The sequence below is a fragment of the Ornithorhynchus anatinus genome, chromosome 5, assembly GCF_004115215.2.
Source record: "Ornithorhynchus anatinus isolate Pmale09 chromosome 5, mOrnAna1.pri.v4, whole genome shotgun sequence".
Classification (NCBI taxonomy): Eukaryota; Metazoa; Chordata; class Mammalia; order Monotremata; family Ornithorhynchidae; genus Ornithorhynchus; species Ornithorhynchus anatinus.
This window is the reverse complement of record NC_041732.1, coordinates 60,380,735-60,392,941: the sequence shown is the minus strand read 5'-3', so window position 1 is coordinate 60,392,941 and position 12,207 is coordinate 60,380,735. Positions and strand designations below refer to the sequence as shown.

Genomic DNA, 12,207 nt, shown 5'->3' with positions numbered 1-12,207 from the left:
GTCTCCCTATATGGTAATCTACCCCAGTGGTTGGGACATAGTAAGTGATTATTATTATTAATAGCAATAATAATAACAATAACAATGGCATTTGTTGCTACCTGGGCTGGGCTCCTTATCCCGTGGCAGGTGATGATATCAGCTTAACAGTTCCGGGGCACAGGAATCCCTCGTTCCTCCTCCGTGAGAGGGAGGGTTGTGAAGGGAGGGAAGAGGTTGCTGATCTGTCCATTAATAACTCCTGACCCTGTCCGGAATGACTTTTTCTCTTTAGACTCCATCAGTCCTCATCTCTCCTGGGCGGGGTAATGGCTGGGGGCATTCTCACCGCAAACTGAGCTATAGCATGGGAGTAAGCCAGCCAAATTCATTAAATCAGAGGATGGATTTTGCAATAATGAAATTAATAATAACAATAATAATAGTAATTCTAAAAACCATTTATGTACTTTATATACTTATCCTTTGGTCTAATAATGATGATGGTATTTATTAAATGCTTACTATGGGCCAGGTTCTGTGCTAAGTGCTGGGGTAGATAGATGCAAGATAAACAGGTCAGACACAATCCTGGTCCCACATGGAGCTTATGGTCTAATGTGGATGGAGGACAGGTATAAAGTCCTCATTTTACAGTTGAGGAAACTGAGGCACAGAGAATTGAAGTGACTTGCCCAAGGACACACAGCAGCCAAGTGGTAGAGTGAGGAACCCAGGTCCTCTGACTCCCAGGCCTGTGCTCTTTCCATTAGGCTATGCTTCTTCTAAATGCCGGGGTTGTTGCGACGTTAATAGAATGGACACAGTCCCTGTCGCATTCAGGGCTCACCGTATAATTTCATCCCATTTTACAGATGAAGAAATTGAGGGTCAGACAAGCTAAGTGACTTGCTCGAAGTCACACAGCAGGCCGGTGGCAGAGTTGAGGCTAGAACCCAGTTCTCCCACTCCCCTACTCTTGCTTGCTTTCCCACTCTCGGAAAGCAGCGTGGCTCGGTGGAAAGAGCATGGGTTTGGGAGTCAGAGGTCATGGGTTCCAATCCCAGCTCCGCCACTTGTCAGCTGTGTGACTTTGGGCAAGTCCCTTAACTTCTCATCTGTAAAATGGGGATTAAGTCTGTGAGCCCCACGTGCTCACAGGACAGTGCTTTGCACATAGTAAGCGCTTAATGAATGCCATTATTATTATTATAGGCGAGACTGCCTCCACTGCTGTTGCAGTCAGAAGGGTCTGGACATATCTGGGTTGTTTCTTGCTTCATTTCAGCTATTTCCCCCATTTGAAGAAGCTTGTAACACAATCTCCCTGAATACACACACTCACACACACACATTCTCTCTCTCTCTCTCTCTCTCCCTGCACATTCATTCACATCCATTCTCGGGCTGGTATAGGTGAGAACGCACACTCAAAGACCCACTGTACCCTGGACCATTTTGCCCACGTGCTTTTACACCTCCTTTGCTGTCCTCACTCCTCTAACTCTCCACTAATGCCCATACCCACAGACCACTGCCTTCCTCAAGAGTTGCCAGCCCTGAGCCCTGACTCCTTGTTCCCTCCCCAGAACTTTCAACCATGAGCCTTGTCACCATCCTTCCCTCCCTAGAGCATGGGCATTCCCAGAGCTCCCAGCCCTGAGCCCTGTCACTGTCCTTCTCTACCCAGAGCTCTGAGCCCTGAGTCCTTTTACTGTCCTCCCCACCCCGGAGCCGTGAACTCTGAGCCCTTGTCACAGTCCTTCCCTCCCAGAGCTCCCAGACCCGAACCCTGTCACCTTCCTTCTCTCTCCAAAGCTGAGCCCTGAGGCCTGTCACCATTTTTCCCGCCCCAGGACTCTCAGCCCCGAGCCTTGTCACACCGTCCTTCCCCCTCCAAAACTCTCAGCCCCGAACTCTGTCACCATCCTTCCCTCCCCAGAGCTCTCAGCCCTGGGTCCTGTCGCCTTCCTTCGCTCCCCAGGGTTCTGAGACTTGTCACTGTCCTTCCTTCCCCAGAGCTCCCAAACCTGAACTCTGTCCCTTTCCTTCCCTCCTCAGAGCTCTGAGCCCTGCACCCCGTCGCCATCTTTCCCTCCCTAGAGCTCTCAGTCCCGAGCCCTGTCACCACCCTTCCCACTCCAGGACTCCCATCCCTTAGCCCTTTCTTCCTCCTTCCTTCCCCAGCAGGGAACCGACTGGATGAAGGCTCCGATGTGGAGTCCGAGCCCGACCTCCCCCTGAAGCGGAAGCAACGCCGGAGCCGCACCACATTCACGGCGGAGCAGCTGGAGGAGCTGGAGAAGGCTTTCGAGAGGACCCACTACCCTGACATCTACACCCGTGAAGAGCTGGCCCAGAGGACCAAGCTCACGGAGGCTCGCGTCCAGGTAGGGGGAATGGCTGGGGCCGAGGCTACGGGGGGAGCCCCAGCCGGGGGAGGTGACAGAAGGAGGAGAATGAGGCAGGAGGGGAAGGGATCTATCGATCAATCAATGATATTTATTGAATGTGGCGAAGGGGAGGGGGAAGGGAGGAGGGAGATGAGGGGGCAAAGGAGGGACGGTTAAGGAGAGGTGACCGGGGATACTCTGCACACAGTGGGCACTCAATCAATGTGACTGATCGATTGATTGAGAGGTGACGGGGGAAGTCAGGGAGAGAGGGCTCTGGGAGGTGGTGAGAGTAGGGATGGCACCATAGATTAGGGAAGGAGCAGGATTGGGCTGAACCATTGCCTTGGGGAAGGGAGATGCAGAATGTTCCGTGTCCCTGGAGAATATGAGGTCTGAGCCCTGCAAAAGCCCTTGGTCTGAGAAGGGATTGCCCCATTTGTTTTGGGGCAAACCCATGGGCTATACCATTGGCCTAGGGAATGAGGTGGGTCCAACCAAAAGTGCCTGGGAAAGAGAAATGGCAGGGGCAGTGAGGGCTGAGGAGATGAAGAAGGAACTAAATTCCGATGGGGAAACTGAACTGGAGGGGCTCTAGAATGGCTACCGAGATGGAGAACTGTCACTCACGGCACACTGCTCGGAGGTTGCAGATTTGACATGAAAAATGTATATGGGGTCGGGGGGGGGGGTGCTTGTGTTTGTGTTTAAATCTCAAGAGAGAGATAAAGGCAGGGAAAGGGATGGGGAAGAAGGGGCCATTAATTGCCCCAACAGACCCCAGCACACAGGTCCTTATATCTGCCAGCTAAAGGGCAGGTCAGCAGAGTGTGTAAACACACAATGGGCATGTAGAGTGTGAACAGATCCATGGTGATGGCTATGCAGGGAGGAAGGTGGCTGTGGAAGAGAAACGGATTCTTCCGTGAACTGGATCCCTCTGCCAGACCCCTCCGAGTCAGCCTGGGGGAAAATAATAATAGTAACAGTAATAATTGATAATAATTGTACTTGTTAAGCGCTTACTGTGTGCCAAGCACTGTTCTAAGCTCTGAGGTAGATTCAAGTTCATCAGGTTGGACACAATCCCTGTCCCACACGGGGCTCACACTCTTAATCCCCATTTTACAGATGGGGCCAAGGGGAGCAACTGTCTGAGGACACTGCAGGGGAAAATGCAGGGGGATGGTGAAGTTCGGTCCTTCTCAAGGGTTGGCTCTCTCCCGGTCCTGTGAAGCTCTGCAAGAGACAGGAGCCTTTTTAGGAGAGGAATACATCTAATCCTGACACTGCCATTTGCCTGCTGTGTGACCTCAGGCATGTCACTTAACTTCTCTGGGCCTCAGTACCTGTTCTCCCTCCTACTCAGACGGCGAGCCCCCTGCAGACAGAGACCGTATCCAACCTGGTCATTTTGGATCTACCCCAGTGCTTAGAACAGGGCTTGGCATATAGTAAATGCTTAACAAATGCCACAGTTGCTAGATTTGGGGAAGGAATTTCAAAAGGTCAGCCAGGCCGGTCCCCTGCTTCATCCAAACCGGCCAAGGTGGCCACCTTCTCATCCCAAAGAAAGGCTGGAGAAGGAAGGAGCTTGCTGTCTTTCTCCGGATCGTAACTGAGTCCTTAGACTTGGTCTGGGCATTGCTGGCTTGCTCCCGGTAGGGGAGAGGGGTCTTGGAGGATCGGGTGGCTTCAGAGGCCAAACTGGTTCTGGCTGGATGGGAGCGGGCCACGGAGGGTGAGGAGATCTGGGAAGCAGCGTGGCTCGGTGGAAAGAGCACGGGCTCGGGCGTCAGAGGTCATGGGTTCGAATCCCGGCTCCGCCACTTGGCAGCTGTGCGACTGTGGGCAAGTCACTTCACTGCTCTGGGCCTCAGTGACCTCATCTGTAAAATGGGGCTGAAGACTGTGAGCCTCACGTGGGACAACCTGATTGCCCTGTATCTATCCCAGCGCTTAGAACAGCGCTCTGCACATAGTAAGCGCTTAACAAATACCAACGTCATTATTATTATTTTCGGAGGCCCAAGACCTCAGGGCAGGATAGCTGCCATCGGTCTGAAATGATAGTAGAGGCAGAGAGATGGACGAGATGACCCCAGAGAGCCCTACGGACTGTAAGCTCGTTGTAAGCAGGGAATGTCTGCTATGTTGTGATACTGTACCGTCCCAAGCGCTTAGTACAGTGCTTTGCACGTAGTGAATGCTCAATAATTATGAGTGAGTGACTGACAGACTGATTGAAGGCACCAAGCTCACGATGGACAGGGAACGTGCCTGTTAATTCTGTTCTACCGTACTCTCCCGAGCACTCAGTAGGGTACTCGGCACATAGTAATCCCTCACTGAATACCACTGACCGATCGATCGATCGATCGATCGACTGACTAGCCTTCTAGAGGATGGGGTCCAGGAGAAGGTCAGAGGGCACGCCAAAACATCTCTGTTGGGACCTCTGTAATCCGTCTGCGGCTCTGGGGGGTGGAGGGTCGGGGGAGCGGGCGTGGGGGGAGTTGAGAAGTCCCCATCAGCCAGCCCCCTCCAGGAATGAGACTTGGAATCCTTCCCAGAGGCGTTTGCTCACCCCACCTCAGAGCTGGGATCGCCTCTCCCTCCCCACCTTCTGCCGGCGGCATCCCGGCTCCCGAGACCCGTACCTACGGAGCCTTGTGAGGGGAAGGAGAGAGGTTCCACCCAACCACTGCCCTCCCCACCCCCCTGCCCGCGCCCAAGTCCTTCCAGCAGCTGTCCTCTGAGGTGCATTCCTGCTGGCTTTCTCATTCCGACATCCTGGCAGCCCCGGCTGCTTCCCACCACTTTTAAGCCCCGCCGCTCCTTGTAAAATTTTCTGGCTATCAGAGCGGATCTTCCACTGGCTCGTGGGAGCCGCCAACGTGAGTCAATCAAGTGCCCGGGCAGAAAGAGCACTGGGAACAGCGAACGGGAGGGGAGTCCCCGTCAGCTGCCGGGCACCTCGGCCTTCCAGGCCCCTTGCCCCTCCCACTCCCTGGCCCCCCCCCCGATTTCCTGTCTCCCCCGGCCCTTACGGCCCTTAACCCCTTGACCCCCTGCCTCGCCGGCCCGGGAGGCCCTGACCGGCCCCCTGAGGAGTAGCAAGTCAGACAGTAAGAATTTCCTGATCTCTGTGCCGGTGTTTGGCCCTTTGCTGTTCACCCTGAGCACGTGCGCTCAATCAATCCAGAGTATTTATTGAGTGCAGAGCACTGTATTAAACACTAGGGAGAATACAATATAAACAGGATTGGCAGACTCGTTCCCTGCCCAAAAGAGCTTACGTCCACTTGGGTCTCCCCCTCTTAGTGGATCTGTCAGGACACTGGCCCGGCGGGAACTGGGCCCAGCATCCAGCCAGGAGGTTAGAGCCCACCCTGACTTTTCCGGATCCCCCTCGGTATCCACCTACCCCGCTGCGGCTGGGCACCCCCAGTGCTCTCGTCATGGCCGCTTGAAGAACTCGACCAGAGATCCTCGAAAATCCCAGTGCCCCAGGTCGTTCGCATGCCCCTCTGTGGCCTGGGAACAGGCAGAGAACTGTCAAGGGGAGAGTGTACCCTCTTGCAGATGGTCTTCGAAAAGCAGAGAGAGTCTCGCCATTCTGGCGGGCCCCTCGCTGAAGTTGGGGAATGGAGAAGAGGAACTCTGAAGGCCTCGTCTAGCTCTGAGATCTTGTGCAGAGGGGAACCGAGGCTCAGAGAGGTTTAGTGGCCGGTCTCAGGGCGCACAGCAAGTCACTGGCCGGACTGGGGTTAGAACACTAAGTTCTGCATGCTTAAACGCTGCTCTACCCACTAGGCCGCCTTGCCTTAGGACGATCGCCACTTAGGAAAGATCACCACTTTCTTCCTAGTGGCTGGAGGCCAGGGGAGTGGGAAAGACTATATGGGGGCTGTCACATCCAGCGTCACATAAAAAAGGGCCTGGGGTAGATGCCACGTGACTTGATCCCAAGATCCTTATTGTTATTATTATTATTATTATATTTGCTATTATATTTGCTATGTGTCATGCTCTGTTCAGTGCTGGGGTAGATACAAGTTAATAGGTCAGACACAATCCCTGTTCCACATGGGACTCACAGTCACTCTAAGAAGGAGAGAGAACAGTTATTGAATCCCCATATTGCAGATGAGGAAACTGAGGCACAGAGAAGTGAAGTGACTTTTCCAAAGTCATACAGTGAGCAACTGGCAGAGCCAGAATTAGTAATAATAATAATAATCTTGGTATTTGTTAAGCGCTTACTATGGGCAGAGCACCGTTCTAAGCGCTGGGATAGATACAGGGTAATCAGGTCGTCCCACGTGAGGCTCACAGTCTTCATCCCCATTTTACAGATGAGGGAACTGAGGCCCAGAGAAGCGAAGTGACCTTCCCAAGGTCACACAGCTGACAAGTGGCAGAGCCAGGATTCAAACCCATGACCTCTGATTCCCAAGCCCGGGCTCTTGCCACTGAGCCTCGCTGCTTGTCTAGCCATGCTGCTTCTCTAGAACCCAGCTCCTTGAACTCCCAAGCCCGTGTTTTTCCCACTAGGCCATGCCGCTCCCTTCCCGGTCGGCACTCAATGAGTGCTACTTCTGCTGCTCCTAAGGATGAGAGGCAGAGTCCATAATAATTTCAGTCCTCCTGAGGGCCAGCCAAGAGCCTGGTGTTCCTTGGTATATCAGGGTCACTGGTGCACCAGAAGGAGTGTGTGTGTGGTGTCCCAGGAACACTAATATCGTGTGGGATGGAGGCACCCGGGGGCTCTGGGCACCTGGATTCAGGATTAAGAACTGGCACAGTTCTAAGCCCTTCCTGTGCTCCAAGCACTGGAATAAGCGCTGGGATAGATACAAGATAGTCGGGTCAGACACAGTCCCTGTACTCAGAGGTCGCGGGTTCGACTCCCGGCTCTGCCACCTGTCAGCTGTGTGACCGCGGGCAAGCCACTTAACTTCTCTGGGCCTCAGTGACCTCATCTGTCAAATGGGGAGTAACTGTGAGCCTCGCCTGGGACGACCTGATGACCCTGTATCTCCCCCAGCGCTTAGAACAGTGCTCCGCACATTGTAAGCGCTTCACAGATACCAACATTATTATTACCACATCAGGCTCCCAGTCTAATGGGGAGGGAGACTGGGTATTGAATCCCCATTTTCCGGATGAGGAAACTGAGAACAGCGAGGTTAAGTGACTTTCCCAAGATCACATAGAAGGCACGTAGTGGAGCCAAGATACAGAACCAGGTCCTCAGTTTCTCAGGTCTGTGCCCATTCCACTAGGCCACGGTGGTTGCCCTGATTGACTGGAGTGACCCAAGTCGCCTGCCACCTCAGAGCACACTGATCCGGGCCTCTTTGGAGGAGATGAACAACAGGCAGAAGTCTAAAAGGGCTGGCTTCCAAGATGGCAGGTCCAAGTGGCTTTTGCCCATTGAAAATTCAGAGGCATTTCCCACACTGGCCCAACTCACCCTTTTTTTAAAAAAAAAAATGGTGTTTGGTAAAACTTTGGTATTTGTTAAGCGCTTACTGTGTGCAGAGCACTGTTCTAAGCGCTGGGGTAGAAACCGGGTAATCAGGTTGTCCCACGTGAGGCTCACGGTTAATCCCCATTTTACAGATGAGGGCACTGAGGCCCAGAGAAGTGAAGTGACTCGCCCACAGTCACACAGCTGACAAGGGGCAGAGCCGGGAGTCGAATCCATGACCTCTGACTCCGAAGCCCAGGCTCTTTCCACCGAACCACGCTGTATCCCAGGCACTGTACTAAGTGCTGGGGTAGATACAAGCTAATCAGATCGGACACAGTCCGTGTCCCACGTGAGACTTGCAGTTGCAATCCCCATTTTTTTCGGAGGCACAGAGAAGTTAAGTGGCTTCCCCAAGGTCACACAGCAGACAAGTGGCAGAGCCAGGATTAGAACCTACATCCCCTGACTCCCAGGCCTGTGCTCGAGTTGGTAGACATGATCCCTGCCTTTAGGGAACTTAAAGTCTAGTGAGGGGGACGGATGTTAAAATAAGTGACAGAGAAGGGAAACGTCCTTCCCAGCTAATCCAGAAGCAGGTAAAGCTGGACACTGAAGTAGATGACAGCGGGCCAAATCCATTCTCTGGGTCGGGAGCCCCAGGCCTAAACCCACCCGGGGCTCCGGGGTAACTAAGGGTTCAGGGAGTGGAGACGGCTAGGGGAAGATGGATGTCAAAGGATGGTGGCCACACCCTCGATGACAGGAAGCACAGGCTTGGGAGTCGGGGGTTGTGGGTTCGAATTCTGGCTCTGCCACGTGTCAGCTGTGTGACCTTGGGAAGGTCACTTCACTTCTCTGTGCCTCAGTGACCTCATCTGTAAAATGGGGATGAAGACTGTGAGCCTCACGTGGGACAACCTGATTCCCCTGTATCTATCCCAGCTCTTAGAACAGTGCTCTGCACAGAGTGCTTAACAAATACCAACATTATTATTATTATCATTACTTCTGGCTCCGCCAGTTGCTCGCTGTATGCCCGCAGCTCCTCACCTTTTATCTCGGCAAAACCTCCAAACATGGTAGAGAAGCAGCGTGGCTCAGTGCAAAGAGCACGGGCTATGGAGTCAGAGGTCATGAGTTCGAATCCCAGCTCTGCCACTGAGCTGTGTGACCGCGGGCAAGTCACTTCACTGCTCTGGGCCTCAGTGACCTCATCTGTAAAATGAGGATTAAGACTGTGAGCCCCACGTGGGACAACCTGATTCCCCCGTGTCTCCCCCAGCGCTTAGAACAGTGCTCTGCACATAGTAAGCGCTTAACAAATACCAACATTATTATTAGAGGTTCAAGGGATCCTTGCCTGCAGCTGACGGGGTCAAGGTTAGACTGTAGGCTGAGGAGCAAGAGGATCAATAAATCAATCGTATCTATTGAGCGCTTACTGTGCGCGGAGAGCTGTACTAAACTTGGGAGAGTACATTATAACGGAGTTGGTAAACTCATTCCCTGCCCTCAGTGAGCTTACAGTTTAGAGATTATCCCGGATGCACCCCCCCACCCCCCCGGCAGGAGACGGACGTAGCGGTTAACAGCAAGTGCCCGATTAGCAAAGGCTCCAGGGGAGAGACATGACAGTTAACGGCAAGCTTCCGAATGGCAAAGGCTCCAGGGAACGGATTCTGGGAAACGGGAATCAGGCTTCCCATCCACCCGACCCTTTTAAACACGCTCCGTTAACAGTAAACAAAACCCCAGGACGCAGGCCAACCCACCGTGGGGGGAGCTGGATGCGGGAGAGGCAGTCAGGAGCCCCTAGGAGCACCGAGCGAGCACAGACCCCTAGAGAGGGAAGAGAGCAGGGCCGGCAGGGCCTGGTTTGTGCTCCAGCCCCTTTTGCCAAGGAACTTGGATCATCTGTCCCTGGCCCTGAGGATGGAGAAATCTATCCTCAGCCTCCACTCTTCCCCACCCCAGTCCCGAGACAGGAACACAGAGCCCGACCCTGACAGAGCGAAGGAACCCAAGGCCCGGCTGGTTTCTGGGGCAGGGCTTGAACCGCCTCTGGATTGAGCCTAAAGCCAAACATGACCGTGGTCAACGGTGAGCCCTTCGGAACCATGGCGGTCACCTCCGTCCTGTCAGCTCTGCCATATGGAGGCCTTCTGCCAATCTTTAAGGACCCTACCCTACTTCCTCGGTCTCCGTGGCTGCCTTCCTACTTAGACCTCCTTTTCCTTGCCCAGTTACTCAAAATCTCAGTGACGGAATCAGTGTCCCTCAGCTGCTTAACTAAGTTCCTTTAGGACTCTGCCTAAATTTAAATACAACTTTCCCCACCACCTGTCCAAAGTTTGACGATGAGCTCCATATGGAACAGGGACTGTCAATCTGGTTTTCTTGTATCTTCCCCAGCAATCATTCATTCAATAGTATTTATTGAGCATTTACTATGTGCAGAGCACTGTACTAAGCGCTTGGAAGGTACAATTCGGCAACAGATAGAGACGATCCCTGCCCAGTGACGGGCTCACAGTCTAAACGGGGGAGACAGATAGCAAAGCAAAACAGAACAAAACCAAAACAAGACAGTATCATCAAGATAAACAGAATCAAGGAGATAGACGCCTCATTAACAAAATAGGGTAATAAATAATATATACAAATGAGGACAGTGCTGAGGGGAGGGGAAGGGGGAAGAGCAGAGGGTTGGGGGGGGAGGGAAGGGGGAACAGAGCGAAAGAGGGGCTCAGTCTGGGAAGGCCTCCTGGAGGAGGTGAGCTCCCGGTAGGGCTTGCACTTAGTATGGTGCTTCGAACATAATAGTGCTTAACAAAATGCCACTATTATTATTATTATTATTCTCAGAGACTCCGTGTTTCCTCTCTTCCTCCAGTCTCCTCTTCCAAGTAACAGCCAACCTCTGTTCCTTGTCCCTCATCAGGATAACCCCTCCTGACCCTCCTCCTCTCACCACCACCATCAACTGTATTTAATGAGCATTTACTATGTGCAGAGCACCTTTCTAAGCATATGGGAGGGTTCAATATAACAGAGTTGGCGGATATGTTCCTTGCCCACAACAAGCTCCCGGCCACTCTTCGCCTAAGTCTCCTGATCTTCACTCTCCGACCCGGGTCAAGGACGGCAACAGCCCCTATGAGACCTCTTCGAGAAATGACCCAAGGATGGGAAATTCAGTGTCTCGAAGGGTAGTTCCCCAACTTCCCGACCATTTTGCCTGCGGACAGAGAAACCGAGCTCCGTGTTCTAGGGTTTCCTTGATGAAGGTCACTCTGCAAGAGGACCAGTGTTCTACCCTTGATAGACAGAGATTTCCAGCCCAGACAGCATTGGCATAAGGGAAAGGAAGGGCTGGATGATGGTGAGTGTAGACTTCATACCACATTGCTCCAAATATGATGCTATTTGAAGAAGGAAATGTTTGTTTGATGGCACTTGTTAAGTCCTTACTGAGCGTCAAACACTGGAGTAGGTACAAGTTATTTTGGTCGGACACAGTCTCTATCCTGAATTTTGAATAATAATAATGACGATGATAATAATAGTAATAGCATTTTTAAAGTGCTTCCTAGCTGCCAAACTTTGTACTAAGCAGTGGGGTAATCACTACTTTACAATTTATACGTAGGGTACGATTTTTTTTCTGGTTAAAAAAAGTGTATTGAGAGCATTGGAGCCAGAGGAGTGGGGACATTGATACCGAAGATGAGCAAACATGACCATAGGTTTCCAGCATCTGAAACCGACTTTAGATAATGATAAATGCTGTGGTATTTGTTAAACACTTGCTCTTCGCCAAGTACCATGAACCGGGGGAGAAGCAGCGTGGCTCAGTGGAAAGAGCACGGGCTTTGGAGTCAGGGCTCATGAGTTCGAATCCCAGCTCTGCCACTTGTCGGCTGTGTGACTGTGGGCAAGTCACTTAACTTCTCTGGGCCTCAGTTCCCTCATCTGTAAAATGGGGATTAAGACTGTGAGCCCCACGTGGGACAACCTGATTCCCCTATGTCTACCCCAGCGCTTAGAATAGTGCTCGGCACATAGTAAAGCGCTTAACAAATACCAACATTATTATTATTATTATATACGACAATCAGGTCAGACACAGACCCTGTCCCACATGGGGCTGACGGTATTGAATAATGGAGAACAGGTACTGAATCTCTACTTTACAGCTTGGGTAACTGAGACACAGAGAAATGTCCGAGGTCACATAGCAGGTAGGCGACAGAGCCAGGATTGGAACGCAGATCCTCTGACTCCCATACTTGTGCTCTTTCTAGTAGACCACGTTGCTTCTCTTTAGATTCTTCACAGAATGGGAGGAGTGAAATC

The 12,207-nt window shown here is 52.2% G+C and overlaps 1 protein-coding gene across 2 annotated transcripts in view; it reads left to right on the top strand.

Moving 5' to 3' along the window:
* The window catches only part of PAX7 (paired box 7), a 181,958-nt gene that overhangs the window by 88,230 nt on the left and 81,521 nt on the right, over window positions 1-12,207 (top strand). For both annotated transcript variants that reach the window (XM_029064452.2, XM_029064451.2), the window contains exon 5: window positions 2,170-2,369. In XM_029064452.2, coding sequence (XP_028920285.1) covers window positions 2,170-2,369 — 200 coding nt within the window. The remainder of the gene's footprint in view (window positions 1-2,169; window positions 2,370-12,207) is intronic.